Genomic DNA, 23,763 nt, shown 5'->3' with positions numbered 1-23,763 from the left:
ACTTTTATTTCACTATGTGTTGTATTTTTTTAATCTGTGTTGTATTTTTTTTAATAATTGCACTGTCCATGGAGCGGACCTGATTCACATTTCACTGCTAGTTATATACTGTATGCTCTATATAATTGTGTATGTGACAAATAAAAATCTTGAATCTTGAATCTTGTATCTAGCTGCCAGCCAACTTTATTGCAGCTAGATAGAAATATCTCTTACCATTTGTAGTCCACATTTGTAATGTATAATATATAATGATATACTCTATACTTCATGTTTATGGAATAAATATACATCATCATTGAATTTTTCCTTAAAATTATTAAGGAATTGTCACTTTTATGATGATCTCATTTGCAAAACCTGAATATATTCTATCATTAAATTGACTATCCACTATAACAAAGCATATGTACACTGGTGCTTTCTTCAATCAACAATTCTTTGTTTAGAACATCTGACTCTATTACACCATTGCTGGCCTTATGGGAATTTCTGGTTGTTTTTTTTAAATAAAAATCCAATTAGTGCTCATCCTTATCACTATGTCATTCTGAATGTAGCTCTACTCACCCTGCTTCATACACACAGTGAATATACATCACATGTAGCCACAGGATTAGAGCTATTAAGCTGCTTCGTGTCTTTAGTGCAGAAATAGAACAATAAGAAGTGGAACAGTGTCTAGATGAAAGGTATTACTGTTGCCAAAGCTGTTTATTTTCTTGCAAATGAAGAGAGACTGAACCGACTCGACTGGGGTGGTGTATCCTTAAGGTAAGACAATATTTTGTTTGGATTCTGGGTTATTATGAGAGTATTAGTAAGGTTATAATGCTGATGTGCACGTTTTGGAAGCATATTTTACTTGATAGGAAAGAGAGGTTTGAAAAGTAAAAAGATTTAAATTGAAATTGAGCATTTGGGTAGAAAGTTTTGTCTTTGCTGTACAAAGAATTGTTAAAGTTAATATATTTTGTGGCAGTAAAAATGGAAATATTGTGAATATCGTCTATGCTAATACTGTGGCGGCGTAGAAAAAGTCTGCTGCCACAAAGATAATTATAATAAAGTCTTCAACAACAGTAAGTACATTACAAACATTAAATATTAGTCTTTGAAGCAGAACGAAATGATCAAACTGATTAATACATTTTGTGTGATTAAGTACTGAATGTGAATACATGATATTGTCAGTTTTGAGTATACAGTAAAAACATTACAACACTGTCCAAGTACTGAACAATCTTCAATCTGGATGTCAGTGATCATCATTTGTCTGAATATTCAATGTTTGTGTTACTTTGATGCAGTTAAAAGAAAGCCGTGAAAGACTTTTTTTTTTTTTTTTTTTTTTTTTTTTTTACTGCTTTTGTTTTTTACCTATTCAAATTTAAACATTCTCATAATTATCATACTGAGCCAAAATTTGTAGATAGATAGATAGATAGATAGACAGACAGACAGACAGACAGACAGACAGACATAGATAGATAGATAGATAGATAGATAGATAGATAGATAGATAGATAGATAGATAGATAGATAGATAGATAGAATAATTAAATAAATAACTGTCATCGTGGTGATTTTTCTGTAGTAATATCTGATGATACTTCACACGGAAGAATGAGTAAAAGGAGGAGGAGGAACAGCCGCAGGAGGAAGAGTTCCTGCAGCATGAAACGTGAGTGCTGGTCTGAGCAGGGTGTAGATGATAATCCTGTAAAGAGTGTCTAAGTCACACGTGATCATGAAGCAAACGCATGGACACTGTAAGGTGCAGGATTAGCAGGGACTGAGATTTTCATCTCATTAACATGAATGAGCCAGATATAGCACATCAAACCTCAGTAAGGTTGGACACATCGGTATACATTGTGTCTGCTGGTCATAATTCTATCTGCCATGTTTGATTCTTGGAAGTTCATTCAAGATGGCAGATTTAAAGTGTTAATTGTTATCTAAATTCATATATTTCATTAATAAAATACAACATAATTAACATATAATTTAAAGTTAGTGATTTTATCTCAACACTAATGCTAAAACTCTGGCAGCATATTTGAAAGACTAATGCTAAAAAGAAAGAACTTCTTATTTATATTTTTAAAGTAGAATAGAGGCAGAAATTTTGAATTAATTTCTAGATTAAAATCTTGGTGGAAACTCATTACATTTTTATTCAGTAATATTCAGTACATACTAAACAGGAACCTTAGTTGTAGAAATAATATATAGTCTGTCACATATGGTAGGACGTTCTGATCCTAACACTGAGTACATAAATATTTAACATCACTTTTAAAGGTAATTCGTGTTGCGTAAAGGAAAAGGCAAAATCTCTATGAAGTAAAAAAGAGGGAAAGTTTGTATACGTAAACAAAGCACTGTATGTGGACAACTGGAAGTCTCAACACTATTATAGTGTTAAATGTACTCAAAATACAGATGTGCGCAACAGATGCTGCTACTGTTCTTGTGTTCATCACAGCTATTTATATCAGTTAGATACATTTAATATTAATCAGATGATTGCTTATTGTTAGATGTAACTTCTTTTACATTTTCAATTGTCTACAGAGACCATCTCTTCATACAGTTTTCAGAAAAACATCAAGAGCTCGTCAGATTATGTGGTTAAAGAAGACCACACCACTGAAAAGGGAGAGTCGGACTCCTTTTGCAAAGAAATCTTTTTGTCAGATGACGAGGAAAAAGAGACTGATATTTCAAGCAGGGAGAAGGCATTTGGAAAGGAAAGTGGCGGATGTAAAAAGGAAAGGGCTAACATTACAGTGCAAGTGGATGAGGACAGGAAGCTAAGGATCACACATTCAGTGACCCTTAGTGATTTTGGAAGGTCTCCACCAAACATTGTATTTCAGAGTCTGGATGAGTTGACAGCAAGAGAAACAGCCAGCATTGTGATAGAAATCACAGCATCCGGGGTTAAATACATGAGCTCAGACGTGAGACTAGAGGTCAGTGAGATCCAGTCAGTCAACTCTGATGTCAAAACCTCTTTGGTTCTTCAAAATGGAAAGGAAAAGGAGAGCCAAAAACCTCAAACGTCAAGCAGAGAGGGTTTCACGCATCCGTATTCATGGAATCACTATTCAAGAAAATATAAGCAAAATGACAAACTCTGTGAAAATGTTGCATTTAAAGCCATGACAGAACTGAAGACAAATGAAGATTCATCACGAAATCCAAGCTCATTAAGCAGCCAAGAAGAGATAGACTGCTGTAAAAGCTGCTGCAAAGACCACTTCTGCAGACCGCACTCTGGTGGACACACAGACACTGATTTCACACTGGTGGACGGATCATCTACTTGCTCTTCACCTTATGGGTTCTGGTTGCCACGTAGATGGTTATCACAAGCTGACAGTCACAGCAGTGAGACTGTATCTGATATTTCTCCACTACCCAGGTTTACAGATAAAGAAAGTGATGCACTACAGGACCTCACAGAGGACATAGTGTCCTGTCATATAGATGACAGTAATGTGTTCAAAGAACTGGAGGGTCCTCAGCTTGAACCAGAAGCTTTAGAGTCAAAAAGTCAGTTTTCAATAGCAAAGGCGGGTAAAACAGCTTGTACACAACCCTATGAACTAGATGTTCACAAACACGTCCTGAGATCCTCTGCATCAGTAAATCACAACCATAAAGAGAATATGCAAATGCATAACAACAGTTCCGATTGGCAATCAAGCGGTTACACAGACATACTAAGAAAAAGGAGGACAACATACCCAGGAGTGAGGTATCACTCGGGTCACAATGGAAAAAGCAAAACATCATACAGAGAGTCTTTTTCCTCTGGCACACTGTCCTCATTCTTCATGCAGTCCTTACTCTGTCAGGCAGAGAGAGCTGCTAGATACCATCTGAAAGATGGGAAAGAAGGCATTACTGAAAGAAAGAGAAACAATTCCATAAGCAGCACCAGTTCCCAAACAAACTCATACTCATTCTGCGGTGATCACAACATTGTCCCCAACATCAAGTCATACGGCTCAACGGAGACTCCATTTTATCCCTCGGACTCTGACAGGACATCAGATGTCTTTCCGAATTGCAGACATGAACAAGTAGAGCCAGCTGAGGATCCTGATCAGATAAGTGTGTATAAAGCTGATAAGGAGAGTTCCTCAATAGACCCACTGGAACAGAGCGAGGTAGCTGAAAGTGGCTTTGATGAAGAGATGATGGAAGTGGAGAGTCCAGAAGCTCTAACTGATGACAATGTTCATCAGAAGAATCTGCTCATCCATGTGACCCCTCCTTCAGTTTGCAGCTCAGAAGAGCAAATTACTGATGCGTTCAACAGAGGAGCTAAAACACAAACACGTGAAAGGCAAGAGGCTGTTAGCAGCCAAAAAAAGCACAGCTCTATAGTGACCGTTATAGGGGGATATGAGCAGAGATCTCTGCACAATAACTCTGTGAGTGAACACATTGTACAAAACCACCAATCAGAAACAGAGCTAACTTCTGCTTCACTAAAAGTATTGCCTGAGGTCCGGAAACAACATGTAGATGTGGAGGAACCCAAACAGCTCTCCTACACAGCAGGAAGGCGTCCCTCCTCACAATCAGCTAAGGCCTGCAGCCAAACAGAAAAATGTCTGAAGAAGACAGGTACAGAACTTTATCAGACTGACATGGCAAACTACACCAGACATTTTAAACCAAACTTTAGAGGAAATAAACCATGTCTGAATATCTCTTTTGTTATTTTGTATTTTGTTTTTATAGCCTCAACAAAATTCAAGGAGCACCTGAAGCTGGGAGACAGCATCCCTAAAGAATCCGAAGAAACCTCGGACCGCTGGGCAAAGAAACGCAAGCTGTTCAAGGAGAGCAGACAATGGGGTTCTGCAGAAGAGAGTTCAACTAGCAACATCACTGACGAATCAGGTGATAATGTTATAAAAGTCGACAGAGAGTCTGTACATTATCACAAACCTACAGTGATCAGCAGAGATCCGGGAAGACTCAGGGCAAATTTAATAATGCATGCATAAGACTTCTTACATTCATTCATTTTCGGGAACCATTTTATCCTGGTCAGGGTCACGGTGGATCCAAAGCCATTCCAGTCAATAGTTTATGCCGAGGCAACCCATACGCACAAACACACACATACAGACACACACACACACACTCACACACACACACACTCACACTCATGCACACTCATGCACACTCACACACGCACTCACACACACACACACACACTCACACGCACACACACACACACTCACACTCATGCACACTCATGCACACTCACACACGCACTCACACACACACACACACTCACACACACACACACACACACACACACACACACACACACTCACACACACACTCACACTCATGCACACTCATGCACACTCACACACGCACTCACACACACACACACACTCACACACACACACACACACACACACACACTCACACACACACACACACTCACACTCATGCACACTCACACACGCACTCACACACACACACACACACACACACACACACTCACACGCACACACTCACACTCATGCACACTCACACACACACACACACACACTCACACGTACACACTCACACGCACACACTCACACTCATGCACACTCACACACGCACTCACACACACACACACACACTCACACGCACACACTCACACTCATGCACACTCACACACACACACACGCACACACACACACACACACACACACACTCACACTCATGCACACTCACACCCACTCACACTCATGCACACTCACACACGCACTCACACACACACACTCACACGCACACACTCACACTCATGCACACTCACACACACACACACACACACACACACACTCACACTCATGCACACTCACACCCACTCACACTCATGCACACTCACACACGCACTCACACACACACACTCACACACACACACACTCACACACACTCATTCACCATTGTAGGCAATTTAGGGTAGTCATTCATCCTCCTGGCATGTTTCTGGATGCTGGATGAGAACCTGGAGGAAAAACACTAAGACACAGTTGGAACTCCAAATAGACTGGAACCAGGGATCAAATCAGGCACTGGAGCTGTGAAGCAGCAACACAATCCACTGCTGTATCAGTGCTGTATCACTGCTGTATACAATTGTGAATTGTGACAAAAAAACTAATAGCAAAATTATCCTAGGACTGAGTAATTCACAAATATTAATCATTCATAAAATATTCACAAAATTAAATTACCATTTCAAATGTTTTGTTTTCCACAATATAAACTAACAAGAAGTCAACCAGCAAAACTTATACTGTATAAATGAATTTCTTTTGCAAAGACTTTATCATAACGAGTTGTTTTTTTACTGTGGTTTTGGTCAGACACAGTGAATTCAGAGGACACCCGCTCAGTCGACATGTCAATCCAAAACATTGAAGAAAGAGGTTTTTACACTGAGACGTTCCACTCAGCATCCTGGATTTATCGGGGAGATGATGCCAATCCAAATGAAACTATGAAATGCCTTAGTAACCGTCCTCGACCTGTAGCAGGTGAGCACAAACTAGTGATAAATCATTAGGGCAGTTTTCCTTAAATGAGCTTTAGGGCAAATTCCCATATTTTTTTTCCTTTTTTTTTAGTTCGTGAGCGAACTGTGAAAATCAGCAAAGGAATGGGAGAATATCCATGGGGGTTCAGAATTCAGTACTCCAAACCAATTATTGTGACAGAAGTTGACACAAGTGAGTGAACCAGATAAATCTGATCAGCATGTGACCAATTTAACTGCTCTGACATTTTCTCTGCCTTACTGACTACCAGTCTGTTAGGCCTCATGCTTTGTCATTTTAGTTGCAGTGTATAAAATAAACAGCATTCATACCAAGATCGCCCTGTTGCGACACAGTAAAATATAAATCCATTTACATTCTTGCTGCTGGTTGCAGATGGAGCAGCAGAGGAGGCAGGGTTAAAAGTGGGAGACTACGTGCTGGCGGTTAATGGTACTGATGTCACTGGTGTGCCGCACTCAGAGGCAGTTGACCTCGCTCGGCAAGGTAGGGCAGGCTTACAGACACAACATCTGGTTCAGATTATCAACATGCTGGCAAGGATTAATTAAAGATCTAGTTCAAAGTCTGCTCATTTCTTGACTATCTTTATAGTGTTATTCTAAATGGGGTAAAAATGGGACAATCCAGAATGTAATTTATCTACATACTGTACACAAACATTTTTGTCTTCTAACATTTTATAATTTAAACTAAGCAAATAAGCAGAGACAGAATATGAGATCCAAAAAGACAGATGGTCAAAGATCAAAGAGCAGAGCAGAAAAACAGGCAACAAAAGCAGACATCATCTAAAAGCCTTTTACTAGAAGACAGACAACGACATCAAGAAAGCAGAGAATAAAAATGTTCAGAAATGCAAGTAAAAGTAATTCAAACCTGGAGACACAGAGACCTCTACAGGCAAGGAGAGGAACCCCTGAGTGCAATAACCAGTTAAATATTTAACTCTTAGAAAACCTATACAAGTTATAGCTTTTTAATGTTTTAATCTTTGTGACTTGACAAACAGGCCCTGATCTACTGAATCTGACCATTGGCTCAGACATCGGTCGTACCCCAAACACCCCTAAGCCTGGGTGTCGAGGTTACCTGCACAAACGCACCCAGTCCAGTTTTCTGAAAGGTTGGAGGAAGAGGTGGTTTGTGCTCAGACATGACTGCTGCCTTTACTACTACAGAAACAAGAGAGTGAGTTTTTTTCTTCTTCTCTAAATAAATGTCTCAATTTAGACTGTGAAAAAAAAGCAATTTTGATAATAATCTATAAGATATAGGAGGTGGGTCAGGATGTGGACAGTGTATCCAGAATTGAGCTGTTTTTGTGCGTGTGTGTGTGTGTGTGTGTGTGTGTGTGTGTGAGGCAGGATGAAGGAAAGAGCCAGGCTCTGGCTGCCATGAGGATGGAAGGTGCAGTGGTAGAGGCTGACACCAGTCTAGGGAAGCCATTTGTGTTCAAATGTTCCCCTGTGGCTGGAACTCGTGTTTATTACTTCTGTGCTACGTCAAACCAAGAAATGCGAAGGTGACCATTTGCTTAATACGAAACCATAAAACACACCAGATCATTCTATTAAACAATCATGAGTATCAATTTACATTTCAATGTTTTCTCTTAAAATTCATTCTTTATAAAATATTGACCATGAATCCATTCCTTAAACCAGAAATTGCTCATTTTTATTCCTTTAATAAAATCTGATGCTGAAAACACCGTATGTGTAGCATTTCATTCTGCAACAGTGGTTAAGTCTCTGAGATACTGATCAGGAGGTTGTGCTGTGTCTCGGCTGACTCTGCACTCTGACCTCAGCTTAGTTAGAATCTGAAATTGTACTTGGGATAATAATCGCTTCTTCTTTTGTTTATAAACAGTTATACTGAGAAATGTGTTGCTTTTCCTTCCTTTGTTTATATTCTTTCTTTCTATTTTTAGGTGGTTGGAAGTTTTGGAACGAGCGGTTCACCCTATTACGCAGGTAATGGTCAATTTTAGATGGAAAATATATGGGAAGCTACATTTATGTGCAATAGTCAAGAACTAGACAAAGTAGACTTGTATAAGTCAAAGAAGAGAAAGTAGACTACTATGAATAAGTAGCACATTTGTTCAGTCACTGTTAAATATAGCAACTGATCTGATTTTGAAGAATGGCCTAAAGGACCAGAACATAAAACTCAGTATTAGTTAATCAGAAAACTGAACATCACAGGAACACAAAGCTTAATCATTGTTTTACAGACAATTGTCCTTCCTAGTGTTGTCATAGTAACTCTATAAACTGTAAAGGTGGTGATGTTTTGTTGCAGAATCACGTGTGGGTTGACGTGACACGCCACAACTCAAACCTCCCTCCTCTGGCTGTGAAGCACCCCGAGTGCCTCGGCCTTCTAAACTTACTGGACAAAAACAAGGACTCATGGGTGCAACACTACTGTATCCTAAAGGACGGGTGCCTTTACTTCTACGCTAGCATACGGTCAACGTATGCAGTTGGTACGTCGCCTCTACATTAACTTACAGCATGGAGTAATGAGGATACATATTTTAATTTCCAGTACAGTAAAGAATTCAAAATAATAATGTAGAATAGACATTGAAGTGTGTTGCGGATTTGTGGAGTATATCTACAGTTTGCTCTGCAGTGTTTTATCCCTTTAATTCCACAGAAATTTGCTAATACTAACTATCTTCGTTTCTTAAAGACATGCCAATCTTTTTATCAATTTGTTCTCTTGCTGTACAAAAACACCTAAAACTAACACAATTTGCAACCATGCTGATGATGCACCACATAAAGTAGTTAAGTAAATGGTCTTTATTAACTGGTTTTAGAAGGAAATGCAGTGTTAGTTTGGGTATATGTTAACTCCTACTGTGTTTTCTTGGCTGTGATAACAGGTGGGATTTACCTGCATGGCTATACAGTGAGGGAACAACATTTAGGATTCAAGAGGTCCACTATTGAGCTGAAACCCCCATCAGAAGAGTTCAAAGTGTTTTACCTCTGTGCAGAAAATGTCAATGAAAACAAAAGGTATGCAGCAAAACTACATCAAAACAATCAGAATTATACTTAACCTTATGTAAATATACATACTTGATGGTTTAGTCACAGCTCATGCTGTCGGAAATGTTAAAGTCATCTATCAAGGTTTTCTGCTATGGGCTACATTAGAAAATGATCATCTTCAGACAATAGTCAAACTTCCATAAAGCAAAGTACACTATGTACTAACCACGAGTATTAACACTATATGGCCCAGTGTTTGGGAAAACCTGAACATTATGTCCATTGCTGCTGAATGGCTAAATCTTCCCAAATCTATCTAAAGGCCTTCAGAGAAGAGAGGAGTTTATTATAAAAGCAAAGAAGGACCATATCTGGAAGCACATATGAACAGGTTTCCACAAACATATGGCATTATAGTGTAACTGTGTTTTAATCATATACCTTGTGATAATAATCATATATTTGAATGTATAGGTTATAAACACTAGAATGAATATTTCTGTCCTTTCTGTCACCAAAAATTACATTACTTATTTATTTAATGTTAACAGGTGGATCGGAGCGATAAAGACATCTATAGGAAAATGGCTGCCTTGGCATCAGGCACTTCAAGACTACATGAGTCGACCTCCTGAGGAAACCAAAATGTAACTGTGGCTCGCGGTCCGGATGTGGACATGTGGATGTGCATGTGGATGTTCCAGGAAAGTTTGTTTTTGATTCCCACAACATTCCGGGAGTTTCTGAACTTTTATGTTTCACTTTTGTTCAGAAAATGTATATTTTCTTTACATTCTTGTACCAGCTATTTGTTCCTTTTAGCAAATGCTCTTCCTCTCTCTCTTCCTCTCTCTCTCTCTCTCACACACACACACGCACACACACACATGTGCATATACACACGTGTACTGAAACAAACGCAATGAATAAACAGTTGCAAATTTATTACAATTAGCCTACCTGCTATTACAGGTGCTGTATAAACAAACCCAGCTACAGTGGATACTCCAGGTGTTGGAGACACACACACACACACACACACACACACACACACACACACACACACACACAGGCTGTCCATAAACTGTCAACGGCAACAATAGAATGTATTTGTATAATCTAGCTTCCCTTTGCTGGCACTACGAGGTCCAAACCTGAAGACAAGGCTAACTAAACCCAGAGAGGAAGAACCCGAGTGTCCTGCACAGATCCCTGAACTCAACCCCATGTTGAACACGTTTGGGATGAACCATCTGCCATCTGCGCCTCAGGCCTCCTCACACAACATCAGTGCCTGACCTCACTAATGCTCTTGTGGCTGAATGTGCAAATCCCCACAGACACATGACAAACTCTAGATTGAAAGCCTTCCTAGAAAACTGAAGGTTATTACAACAGCAAAGGGGGAAAAAAAACTGTTGGCCTGAGAGTGAAGTAGACTAGTGTTATAATGAATGCATAATAATAAATGATGCAGTAGGTGAATCATTTGTTGCACATTAATCTCCTTTGCTTTGATTTTAAATTCTGTTATTACTAATAAGATTTATCCTCTCAAACCCTGACCTGTCCCTCTGGCTGTGTCTTTTAATTCTAGCTGTATCTCTGTGCACTCGAGCAGCACTTTAGTACACTTTGTTCACTTTAGTTGTTGCAGGAGACGCTTCAGTGCTTATCTTATATTTTTATTGTGAATTTTTATACAATTTTACTATATTGTAGATTTTTTCTTTCACAGGTTTTTGTATATCATTTTCTTTCAGCTTTATTCCATGTAATAGTGTATAAATGATTTGTAATGAAATAAAAGTTGTAAATAGACAAGCAGAGAAACAAACGAATAAAAAGACATGCTGCTGTATGTAGATGGTTTATTTGTGTTTTGTTGATGTTGCTAGAGGGTTTACATGAACTTCTGAGTAATTAGAGTGTCTATGAGCTACCAGTTGATTTGGGTTGTTAATGCATTATTAGATATCACCATTACTACTGATTTGCTTTGGTTGGATTAATCATTAAAGTGATGAATTTTTCATTTCATGATTTTGCTTAAACTCCACAGCCTGCAACATAAGAGCTTAAGTCACGACCCCTGCAGTAGTTACGCCATGCCACCCTGTGAAAAGTAAATTAAGTAAAAAATTAAATTAATAATCATATACTCTTAATACATTTACTGTAGCTGGGTCCTAATGTCTGAGAACATAAAGAAAATCTGGTTGTTGATGTTTTGTTTTGTTTTTTTTTATTAGAAATAAAGTTTAACAATTCTGCAATAAATAAATAACATTGAAAACATATATATACTTGAATTACTCATATTGTGATATTCAGATCCAGTCCGATTTTCTGTAAGACTTATCAGCTCCACTGACGCACATGTTCAGATGAAGCTCAGATCTATCATCAGGTTTTACACAAACTTGTGAAGTCTGTAGCTCAAGTGGACGTGGAAAAGTGGATATTTCTGATTCTCCTTTTATCTCAGCTTAATTGCTGGTAACGATCTTCTATACAGTACATGCATTAAATGAACAAGGCAGTCTTACCATGCGGTAATGCCCTGCTGTCTCACTATGGTCTTGGCACACGCAGCGGCTTGTGAGATGTTATCAGTAAGAAGCTCTGTTTGAGAAAGCAAGTGTTAGGACGACTACATGAGCCTTTGTACAGCATTAATGCTTTTAGCCCAGACCTAAAAACCACAGGCTTGTCAGAATATTCTTGTTACAAAATCTGATTTAAAGGATATAACTATGAAAAGGATCTTACGACTGCAGGAGATTTTACACCCATTAGCGCTTTTGAATTTCCCATTGGAACACCACCAGCGGTTGTTTATCTGGAAAATTCCGTAGTCGGTTGATCCATCAGTGTTGTGGTTGATGGCTTGGGTGTTGTAGCCAGACTCATGTTTGGCCAAGCAAACCCCTAAAAATAGTTAAATAATATTGAAATGAATGCAACCACTGTAAAAAAAAAACAAATCTGAGATTTTCCAAAGAGGAAGTGTGAGGTTCTTGTTTCTTCTGTTCTTCCTCTGGGTTTTTCAGCATCAGGGCGTGAGGCAGGAACACATCCTGGATGGGACACCAGACCATCGCCTGGCACTATGCACACACATTCACACCTAGTGGCAGATTAGCTTACCTAGTCAACTTACTGGCATGTTTTAGGAGGTAAGAGGAAACCTCCATGGACAGACAGCAATGCATTTCTGTATTAATGCACACTTTATTGTCTAGTATCTCGTTTAATTCCATTTAAGCTCAGTTCAATTTATTTGTATAGCATTTTTAACAACTGACATTGTCTCAAAGCAGCTTTACAGAAGCATAGACAAGATATCTTCCTGTGTCCAATAAAACAATGTCCTGTATCGTAAAATACTCACAGTTAGCCAGACTGATGCCATGATACCCGGCCATGCCATTTGCTTTCATGGCTCTTGCTAGCTCACACCGATTATAGAGTTTAGCACTGACAGCCGCCACAAGCAGAAGAAACACCAGAGCCTTCATTGTGCTGCAGTCTGTGTCCTAATCACTCTGAACAATTGTCTGTTTGTCCTCTGTTCTCTGCTCTGCACTTTATATACATATATACGGGTCACATGAGGAAGTGGATTGATTGCAGTTGTTTTAAGGTTACGCAAACTTTCTCTACCCTTTTTGAGAGAAGTGAAATTGGCAGGATGGATATTTGCACTGCTTTGTCCTGTGAATTAATAAAACACTCCAACACTGGGCTTTTCTTTCTGAGATAAGAATGATTAAGTTGAAAATGATCTGAAATTAGCACGTATGTGCTTTTGGTGTGGCTGTGGTTTTCTTGTCTATTTTCTCTCTTTCATTTTTGCCAAATAAAAGTCTTGTCTAGTATTGCCCTAGTATTTAACTGAATAGAGAGCATTTGTTCTGTAAGTAGACAGTGACTGATTATACTGTACAGTGTATTATTTACTCATTAAAACTAATTAAGTTCCTCAGGTGGGTGAAGTTTATTGCACATGCCCAGTTTCATAAATCAATGATTCCCAACCTGCATCCTCTTACTATTGTCCCTGCTCTAAAAAAAATTTAAAGTAGAAAAGTATCCAGGAACAGAAAATACAGGTCTGAGTTTTAGAGACTATTTAGGCATGTACACTGCCTTGTATTAGTATTCACCCCTTCAGTAAACATACAAATAAAATGGACTTAATTCCAGTTATGTATCATGACTGGTTATGTATCATGACATATCATAATAATAATCACAAATAAAAATCTTGCAGGAGAACAATATCTTTGAAGAGTTTCAGTCAGGTTTCAGGCCACATCATAACTCAGAAACTGCACTTGTTAAAGTTACAAATGACTTGTTCTTACCTTCGGACCAAGACTGCATGTCATTATTAGTTCTACTTGATCTTAGTGCTGCATTCGACACTATAGATGACAACATTCTCCTAGATCGCATACAAAATTACACAGGTATTCAGGGACAGGCTTTAAGTTGGTTTGCATCCTACCTGTCTGATCGATACTATTTTGTAGATTTAAATGGAGAATCCTCCAGTTTATTGTCAGTTAATTATATTGACCCTCAAGGATCAGTTCTAGGACCTCTGCTTTTCTCAATATACATGCTTACTTTGGGAAACATCATTAGAAGCCATGGCGATTAGCTTCCATCGTTATGCTGACGATACACAGTTATATATCTTATCAAAACCAGATGAAACATCTAAATGGTCTACATTAACTGAGTCCATTAAATATATAATTGTATATATATACCTGTAATTTTCTAGAGTTAAATTCTGATAAGACAGAAATACTTATTGAAACCAGTAAACAGAAGCTCTCACAATTAAATCTCCATTTAGAGGGATGTACTGTAACTTCTAGATCACCAGTGAAAGACCTGGGTGTTTTATTAGACAGTAACTTGAAAATCATATCGCCCATGCTACAAAAACTTCTTCCACCTTAGAAATATCGTCAAGCTAAGAAACATCCAGTCTGTATCTGATGCGGAGAAGCTAGTTCATGCATTCATGACCAGACTGGAATATTGTAATGCATTACTAGGTGTTTGTCCTGCATCTTTAATAAATAGGCTAAAGTTAGTCTAAAATGCAGCAGCCAGTTCTTACCAGGACAAGAAAATATGATCATATAACCCCAATTTTATCATCTCTACACTGGCTACCTGTTAAGGCATCCAGAGATTGTACCAGCTTCAGTTGTGTTCCGTGTCATAAAGACTGGACCAACCTTGTGAGAATCCTGAAGCGTCTAGAGATTTACCAGCTCTAGTTGGATTCTGCTTCATGAAGTATTCAGACATTCTAAGAGGAGATGCCAACTACATGAGATCTTAGAGGACAACAACCTCCTCATCAATACACAACGGTTATACTGTATATTTATAATCACACCCTCCAGTGTCACCCATATGAGGATGAGGTTCCTCTTTGAGTCTGGTTCCTCTCAAGGTTTCTTCCTTTACCATCTAAGGGAGTTTTTCCTCACCACAGTCACCTCAGATAAATACAAACACATTTAAATATAAGTCTAATATTAATCTTGAATTTTTGTATAATATTAATTTTTGTATAATATGAAACTTTTTGTATTATGTTTCTTATGTTGTGTAAAGCTGCTTTGAGACAAAGTAAATTATAAATTTGAATTGAATTAATACATTTGAATTGAATTAAACATCTACACAAAACAATCTACATCAAAAGCCTATTATATAAGCCTATATAAGCAAATCCTATCATTTAAGCCTATAAACTCCAACAGAAAAGTCTACATAATGTATGGAATTTTAATTGTTTATGGGTTGTTTTTCCCAGTCAAATTCTCAACGTATGAAAAACTCTCAAAGAATGAAAGAGTAAACATTGTACAAGTAATAAACATTTACATTTTACTGTAGCATCATCACATGGCTGACAATGTCTAAGGTCAGACACACTTTACTTCCATCTTTGCAAGAGACCACTAACAATCCAGAAACAGTGCTGGATCAAGGAACTTCTTAAATGATTAGGTTAAAATAACAAGTTCAACTAGATTTGTGAAGTTCGTCGCGACAAACTTTGATGTTGGATTTGATGAAGCAAATGATGTGTTTTATGGAGGTGAGCGGACATAAGGGACAGTGTTACTTTTAGAAGCAAGTGGACAGAAAGCTAGGGTGCCAAAACATTTGGAGGCAAGTGGAGACATGCATGTGACATCATCTGAATACTCTTGAGGAAGTTTCCCTCATTGGGCTGAGTGTTTTGATATGTCACATGTCTATGTTGTGCTAATTTTTGATTTTCATGTGACATCACGTGACGTCACGTGACGTCATCAGAATACAAGTAAGGAAGTTCCACTCATTTTTCTGAGTGTTTTGATACGTCACATGTCCATGTTGTAAAAAGTTTTTTGATTTTGCATATTTTGAGGGCGGGGCTGCGGCACAACTGGAAGGACAGTCGGTACACCAATTTAAAACTTTGTTCAGAGTATCACCCTAAAGGAGCTGGACGAGTTTGGTGTAGATAGTTCGAAAACTTGCCGAGTTATAAACCTCCAAAATTTATAATGGGAGTTCTATGGGAAAAAAGGCCACTTTGAGACCCGGTACCGGAAGTACCGGTACTCGGATCACTTAGAAAAGACCAGGTTCTACAACATATCCGAATTTGGTGCATGTGGCTCGAAAGCCATAGGAGGAGTTACTCTTGATAAATTTTTGTCTAAGCTTAAATAGGAAAACAGAATGTTGGCTTCTACAAAGCCAACATAATAAAACCTGGATGAAAGCGCTCATGATTATTTATTTTCTCTCAGGCTATGAAGTGTTGAAGTGCAAGATCCTGCTCATGAACTTTAAACCATTTGCTTGCACAAATTGTTTGCCCTGACTCATAAATTATACAGGGACAGAATTAAATATTGCGGTTTCAACATCAAATATAGGCATGATGCCCATTTTCTCCTTTGCTAGTGGATCTCACATGTATTCCCTGCTGCTTACACACTGTTGTTGCACTATAGCACTGTGTGAAGTGAAGCCCAGTTGCCGTTTGCCTGAGCCATTGATCCAAAGCTCAAAAAATATTATCCCTCTCATTACAAACTATACACACACACACACACACACAAGTGCAAGACATGACTAAACTTCCTATCAAGTATTGAGGAAGTCTAAAGAGTAGTCAGACCCCAATTATTCAGGGTTTTTTCCTTTCTGAAGCAATTCCAACTGAACATTGAACAAGACAGAACATTAACTCAACTAATAACCTTCCTCTAAAAGCATGTGATCTTTTCAAGTGGCTCCATTATTTAATCTTTCACATACACTGCCATTGTAATGCATTATTTATTTGCTTTAAATCTTGTCAGGTTTGCTCGAGTGCTGTCACTAAAACACACACAGCTTATGTTATATAAGAGTGTTGGGAAATTCAGGAACCTTTAACAAATCATTTATATTCTATCAAACTGTTTGGATCACATGAATGCACTCCTTCATCCAGACATCAAAGCTCAATCCTCTGATTCTATCAGGAAATGATACTGATACTACTGCCCTCCTGTGGCCAATCAATGCATTGCAGGGAAGCCACATCATGAGCACTTGTTTAAAATGTTCCTATTTAAAAGCTTATAAGAGAATTTTTCCACAGCAGATTCACAGTAAATGCTCTTTAAGAAGTTGGATTTCTTTTATCTAGAAAAACTCTTGACAGTGTAACTAACTGAGTAAATAAAGACTACATCTTATAAGAGGTATTTAATCTAATAAGATTAAATTTGTTTATTTTTTCATCAGTTCAATGTTAATACTGACAACACAGCAGTTTTTAGTTTTTATTATGATGTATAACTGCATTATATTTACCTTATGAGCTCCTGGATGAATTCAGTCGTACAGATCATCCAGTGCATGTATATTATTATGGTACAGGTTTTACTCAGGATGCTCGTCCTGACACGACCCTCCCCTTTTACTCGTCTTTGGGTAATGCTGTGAAAGTTACCACTTCAGAGGTCAGATCTCTGACCGGGTTACGGCGGTGAGCGTACAGGAACGTGCCACTGGATCACCAGAGACACCGGACGATAAACTTGTCAAAAATGATTTAAAATCAAAATGTTTCAAAGCTTTTAAAACTTCTACAAAAAGCTTTCTGACAACAGTATGATGTTATAGCTAGAAATGATGATTATTATTATTGTTATGAATATTATATTCCTTTGTATAATAGGTTGTTAATGGTAGATTGTCGCTGCGTACCTGGTACCTGTACTGCGCACTTACAAGTTCAATTTACTGATTTATTAATACATAAGAGCATTTCATCTATTTACACACCACAAACAATTTAGAGACAGCAATCAATTCACATCTCAGATCTTTGGACTAAGGGAGGAAACATTCAAAATGCACACACTGTGCAGAGAATTAAATGGAACTCAAACAGCATCCAGGAGCTCATAATATAAATATAATGCAGTTATACAACATCATAAAAACTCTCTAGAATATAAGCTCTCTAGAATCTGGGTTTTTTTTTTCTTTTTAACACATACATATACAATAGATTTATTCTGGGATTCACAGGCATTTTAACAACAAAACAGTTCTAATGAGTGATATGGTGAAGCTATGTGACTATTTGTTTTTGGCAGTTTGTCAGTTATGTGATTTTTATTTTTTTATTTGTTAAACTTTAAGAGAGAAAGAAAATAGAAAGAGAAAGAAAGAGACCGGTGCTGGAACAACTGGTCATAGCTGCTATAAGGAAAGTGAGAACTGGTTTCAATGCATTTTACAACTATAACTGTAACAAGTAACTAAATCAAATCAAACAGTACAAGTAATTACTAGCAGTTTGTTACTGTATCTCTGACATTAGTGCTTGTTTTGGGTCACGGCCCATAACATCACCGTGTTAGTAGCAAAGTTCTTCTAACAGCAGGTAGTGTAGAGTTTTATTCCTTTAATTAGTCTATTTCTGTGCTGTCCTCCATCCATCCTTAAAGGGAAAGAAACACACAAAAAGTGCAGCGTAGTGTTTTAATCATGGTAAGTGTAAGGTTAAACTTAATACAGATGAAAGCATTGCAGGTCACACAAACACTCAGCAGGACAAAGAAACACAGTCAGCCTACAGGATTACAGATTAACATAGTTGACCCTAACCATGTAAACATACTAGCTAGAGAAGTGTTACTCGGCAGAAAAGGCTGACACGAATAAAAGCATGTCGTATGTTCACTAGAGCTCAAGGCACTGGGACCTAGCATGGCTCTTTGTGTCTGTACGCCTCACAGAGAAGCAGTGAATCTGTGAGGCTGAGTTTAGTTCATTAGCGTCGCTGTGTCCTGACACATCGCATTCACGCATACAGAGCAAAACAGTCCAGCAGGCTAAGAAGGGACGGTGTTGTAAGAACGGGAAAAATGTGTTCGATCACAAACAAGGTGACTGTACCTTCGGAGTCCAGGAACATTGCATTGAGGCAATAGCGCCTTAGTAAAAGAAAAAAACAAAAAACAATATGAAGCCTACACTATTAATATGTTAATAGTAATAGTCACATATTAAAGTACTCCTTTTCTCTCAGTGTTTCTTTATATATAAAGTTGTACATGAGCTAACAATTAGGAGTAGTTTGTTTTTCCAGTGTACTGATAAATAAAGACTCAGTCCTGAGTCACAGAAACCATTTCTAGCTTCCATATACATGAGATACATAACACAACAGCACACGTTATCCATTACATTCATGTCACACTTTGAGCCAAATCCTTAATCTTTAAAAAAATAAAAAAATAAAAAGGAGGGGAGGGTGAAGAAAGAAAAAAGAAGAAGCACAAACTCATAACAGCGTTACAGTCTTATTATAAAGCAATATGTAAACAAGATGTTATGCAGTTCATCAGAAGAAGACAGAAGAAAACATGACCAATACATCACCAATATTTGTGAATCTAAGGTGCTGAGAATATTTATACAACATATTATTAATACACAAAAGTAGACAAAAATTGAGGAGAAAAGGAGAACAAGTGCATGGTTTCAGTCCGAAGCATGGAACTCATCGAGGAAGTGAAGGAAAAAATCTAGAAAGAGAACACTCAGTAGGAGTCAAAGTTATTTGGAAGAAATGGGAAGAAATAAAGGGTGGGGCACGATGGGACAAATCGTCCACTAAACACCCCTCTCTCCTGCCCCTACAGGAAAAAAGAGCAGCAGAAAAATAAATTCAGATAATAATATGATTGTAGGTTTACACTATTACATCATACACCGCTTCAAGGAAAAGTGAATCAAATTAGTATGACAATTCAAAAAATAATAAATAAATAAAATAAAAACAGTCGTAGCGTAAGCCACTCAAATATTATCAGTGTAGTTTTGGGGGATTCTTTTTTTTTTTTTTTTTTTAAACATACAGTATAGATTAATGTTTAATCAAACCATAGACCCAGATGGTCCTAAACAAAATACATTATATGCCTCAAACCAGTGCATCAGATTCACACTATTAACTAACTGTGGTAGTGTTTATAATGTGACTAACAGTAATCAAGTCAGGAAATATTTTAAGAGGATGAGACACGAGACGAGCGTGACATGTGAAATACAGTGTCTGATGAGCACCAAAACTAAGAGTAAGGTGTTTGAACTGTCTGGATTGTTGGGTAGAAATATGATTGTCAGGTGTTGTTGCACACACACACAAAAAAAATTCCATTCTCAATCAAGTTTTTCCCAGGACAGCCAAAGTTCATCCTTTGGTTTGTTTTAGTAGCAATGCTGTGCACCAGCATAAGAAAAAATAATAATGAAATAAATCCATGTGAACCAATCAACATAAATATTACCAGTGTTCACAAATATCTTCATGTATGGAGTAAATAACCGTGCAGGATTACTCGGTGTGAAGATAGAGATAATATGACAGCTGGAGAAACTAAAGGGGATTAATAGTGTGTATGTGAGGCACTAATCTCAGCGTGAGTGAATGCAAGCTTTATCTGACCGTCTTAAATAACTTGTTTAACAGTCTGTGTTTTATTTATTTATTTTTTAACATCAAGTTTCACCTAAATGGCAGGCAAATGAGTGCCAAGATCACCTACTGACACATCTACGAGTGTGAAGATGCTAATGCTAATAGGTTAACGTCAGGAGAACACCACAGTGAGCTATGCTAAACCAGTAAAAAATGAAATCCAGATGGCTAACAGTATGATCTAGTGCAGGTTATAGGTACTTTTTCTGCAAAAGAGGCATTTTCACCTCAGCACAGGTGTACACACACACACACACACACACACACACTCACACACACACAGTAGTAGCAACTGTTAAGCATATAGTTTATTGCTAATCCAGAACAAACTTATCCCCACACTTCTCTCTGTCTTACTCACACACACACACACACACATACATTATTAAAACAACTTCACTTTGTTCACAGGTTAAAGTTTGTTAGCTGAACCTCACTGAACCTTCTGGTTAACAAACAGTTCTTAAAATAATGAGATTAGTGGCCTACAGGTGCCTTTACTACAGGATCTGCCTATGATCTGACTGGAGAAACACAAGGCCCAAAGACAGCAGCCAGTTCTTGGGGTGTGTGAGGCCTGGCTGTGGGTGCGACTGGCCCATTTTCATCCGTTCATGTTTTGTTCCTGGTGAAGATGCGCTCGGCGCGCAGTGTCAGGTGCTGGAGCTGGTACTGCAGCACGTCGGTGTCGGCCGGCTCGCTGAGACTCATCTTGTCCAAGTTGAGGTAGTCCAGAGATTTAGAGTGCGCACGCTTGGCCTTGAGCAAGCAGAGGGGCAACGGGCCATGCAGGGCCTTACTGCTCTCCCCTGTTGCTGAAGATCGGAAGCAGGCATCGCCTGAGCTGGGCATTCGTCTTCTGCGTCGCCCGTTAATGGAAGGGATTTCGTAAGGTTGGTAGTAACGGCTTTTGGTTTTGTAAACGCGTGAAGCACGGTGCATCCCTAAATCCATGGGCTTCTGGATGGCACCAGGCAAAGGCTCTGTGCCACTCTTCTCTGGCCCGGACCACTTGTGGGCCAGTTTGAGAAGCTCCTCACCAGTGGTGAAGCCCACCAGGTAGTTAGAGTTCATGTGGAGGATCTGGTATCCTGAGACAGTACTTTTGATGGGTGAGCAGGGCGTGCTGGAGCAGCGTGGTTTCTCTACCTCAGGCTTTAGCGTGGCTTTGACCTCAGCAGCAGGTAAAACGGACACAGGGGTCCGGGACACTCCACTGACATCCAGCTCCATCTTTAAAGACATGGCCTGGCTAGAAGAGTGAGAGGACATTGAAAGAGCAGAGAATGCAAACATTCAACAACAAAAAAAAATCCATATTCAGAATGCATCAAAGGCACTTCTTTCCCATTTCAATAATCACAGGATCCCAACCCTGACCTGAAGAGTCCAGAATCTGGCATCTTTAGTGATGTTCATAAACTGCCCAAGACTCTCAACGGGTGAGAACTTTGGTACCACATAGGAGACATCACAAGCATTACGTTAGCATATTAAACACCATTTGTGTTGTTTATCAGGGTCATCCCTGATATCAATATAAAGTACCATTCATACTCCATAATTACTCCTGTATCTTCACAAAAACAAGTCAGTACACTAAATAACATGTAAGCACAACCACATGATCTGTCCCTGAGTCATAACACAGAGCTGAATCCCAGAAGAGTGCCAGTCTGCCTGAACAACATGGGCATATGGTCAGGCGTGCTGTTCTGCCAACATGGTCAACACTAACACTGGCATGATGAATGTTTTTCTGAGGCATCTGATTTTGTTTTTTGTTGTTTTTTTTTTAAAATAAATAAAATCAGTCACCATCACTGGAGGACTTCAAAGCATTACACCACTGTGGACACAAAATGGTTGGGATTCATTTACTATAAACACGAGGCTGTGTTCAATCTGGCTCATGAGTACAGACTGAAATGTGTACACTGAAATCAATATGAATCCGTGGTGAGGGGAAAATTCTCTTTGCGTTTTTGCACCAAGCCTAAAACAACTGTCATCATCATCATCATCATCATCATCCTCATCTTCTTCATCCTCCTCCTCCTCCACATCATCACCAGGCTGTGTCAATGCATTGCTATAACCAGCATTGCTGTAACCAAATATCGTCAATCTCATGTCTAACCGAGTCAATATACAATAAGCTCTGGATAAAAAAACGAGGATTTAAATCTAACTGTTGTCGGTTGAGGCCTTGAGCTAAATGCTAACTCCGTTGTGATGAAGCAGCTAACTAGCTTCTGACAACTGCTGATAAAAACAGCTTAGAAATAAAGGTTATACTTTTAAAAAATAAACATCGTAAGTGTTTTTTTTTTTGCTTTCAGGGTTTTTACTCCAGGGAAAATAACCTGAACCAAAGCAGGTGCATCTCTTGTTGTTTAGCCCGATAGCTAACTGCCTCCTCTGTAGCCGTTAGCTATGGCTAAGAAACATCCCTAACACCACCGTAACGACTCTTAATAAAGATTATAATCGCGTCCTGAGATGTAAAGAGACTCGTACAGGATTCACAAGATCGTATTTCAGAGCGGGAATGAAAGAAAACACATAACAGACCTGTTCGGCTAAGCCAGCTCCGTCTGCACACGCCTCGGCTTGTCAGTGTAGTATCGGGTTTATGGAAGGCCAAAAGAGTCAAAATCCTCCCAATTCTCTCTGCTGATGTTTCTCTTCACACAAGGAAGTGATGTCAGCATAACAAGTTAGAAATCACCTTTGACAAGCTATAAAGTGAAAAAAAAAAACAGTACAGGGTTTAAATTCATCACCTACATTTAGCATCTTGTTATTATTTACATAAAGCAATTCTATAACATGCAATAGACTGAGCTGTTGTACCAAAATAATGCACATTAGGGGTGTGATGCAGCACAAGGCACAAGATACCCCACTATGGTGTATTATTGTTTTTTTTGTATTACTTCATAGTCTGGAGTGTGTGTTCCCCTAACACCAACGCAATCTGCCAGCAATTACATTTACTCTGTTAACGTGCGACACTGACAATTCATCCTTTATTTTATTTATTATTTATTTATTTGTTTTATATATATATATATAT

The 23,763-nt window shown here is 38.5% G+C and overlaps 3 protein-coding genes across 4 annotated transcripts; 1 reads left to right on the top strand and 2 right to left on the bottom strand.

Moving 5' to 3' along the window:
• Positions 1–625: 625 nt before the first annotated feature.
• Positions 626–11,431, top strand: pdzph1 (PDZ and pleckstrin homology domains 1). Of its 2 annotated transcripts, none has more exons than XM_060896111.1 (13): positions 626–774; positions 1,598–1,684; positions 2,581–4,647; positions 4,765–4,926; positions 6,405–6,569; positions 6,660–6,761; positions 6,966–7,076; positions 7,603–7,781; positions 7,958–8,115; positions 8,527–8,569; positions 8,901–9,087; positions 9,493–9,628; positions 10,156–11,431. In XM_060896111.1, the coding sequence occupies exons 2-13, from the start codon at positions 1,627–1,629 to the stop codon at positions 10,253–10,255; spliced, it is 3,468 nt and encodes a 1,155-aa protein (XP_060752094.1). In that variant the 5' UTR covers positions 626–774; positions 1,598–1,626; the 3' UTR covers positions 10,256–11,431. The 2 variants fall into 2 exon arrangements, with proteins under 2 accessions (XP_060752094.1, XP_060752093.1); XM_060896110.1 differs by having other exon boundaries at positions 6,399–6,569.
• A 27-nt stretch (positions 11,432–11,458) lies between these two features.
• On the bottom strand, positions 11,459–13,184 carry LOC132863348 (lysozyme C-like). Its single transcript, XM_060896112.1, has 4 exons — positions 12,999–13,184; positions 12,377–12,535; positions 12,154–12,229; positions 11,459–11,720 (listed from the first exon to the last, which is right to left on the bottom strand). The coding sequence occupies exons 1-4, from the start codon at positions 13,123–13,125 to the stop codon at positions 11,654–11,656; spliced, it is 429 nt and encodes a 142-aa protein (XP_060752095.1). The 5' UTR covers positions 13,126–13,184; the 3' UTR covers positions 11,459–11,653.
• A 6,303-nt stretch (positions 13,185–19,487) lies between these two features.
• macir (macrophage immunometabolism regulator) lies at positions 19,488–23,385 on the bottom strand. The gene is made up of 2 exons (XM_060896155.1): positions 23,259–23,385; positions 19,488–21,936 (listed from the first exon to the last, which is right to left on the bottom strand). The coding sequence occupies exon 2, from the start codon at positions 21,927–21,929 to the stop codon at positions 21,297–21,299; it is 633 nt and encodes a 210-aa protein (XP_060752138.1). The 5' UTR covers positions 21,930–21,936; positions 23,259–23,385; the 3' UTR covers positions 19,488–21,296.
• Positions 23,386–23,763: the final 378 nt, after the last annotated feature.

This window comes from Tachysurus vachellii, chromosome 20 (genome assembly GCF_030014155.1).
Source record: "Tachysurus vachellii isolate PV-2020 chromosome 20, HZAU_Pvac_v1, whole genome shotgun sequence".
In the NCBI taxonomy this organism is placed as follows: Eukaryota; Metazoa; Chordata; class Actinopteri; order Siluriformes; family Bagridae; genus Tachysurus; species Tachysurus vachellii.
This window is presented reverse-complemented; position numbering and strand designations above follow the sequence as displayed.

Bases quoted from the DNA above. Each gene is read 5' to 3' on its own strand.
- macir (XM_060896155.1), bottom strand. From the start codon at position 21,929: ATGTCTTTAAAGATGGAGCTGGATGTCAGTGGAGTGTCCCGGACCCCT.
- LOC132863348 (XM_060896112.1), bottom strand. From the start codon at position 13,125: ATGAAGGCTCTGGTGTTTCTTCTGCTTGTGGCGGCTGTCAGTGCTAAA. The intron at 12,230-12,376 runs GTAAGATCCTTT...TTTCTCAAACAG, and splicing joins GTGTAAAATCTCCTGCAGTC to AGCTTCTTACTGATAACATC. The intron at 11,721-12,153 runs GTAAGACTGCCT...TACTTTTCACAG, and splicing joins CAGCAGGGCATTACCGCATG to GGTGGCATGGCGTAACTACT.
- pdzph1 (XM_060896110.1), top strand. From the start codon at position 1,627: ATGAGTAAAAGGAGGAGGAGGAACAGCCGCAGGAGGAAGAGTTCCTGC. The intron at 4,927-6,398 runs GTGATAATGTTA...GGTTTTGGTCAG, and splicing joins CAACATCACTGACGAATCAG to ACACAGTGAATTCAGAGGAC. The intron at 9,088-9,492 runs GTACGTCGCCTC...CTGTGATAACAG, and splicing joins ACGGTCAACGTATGCAGTTG to GTGGGATTTACCTGCATGGC.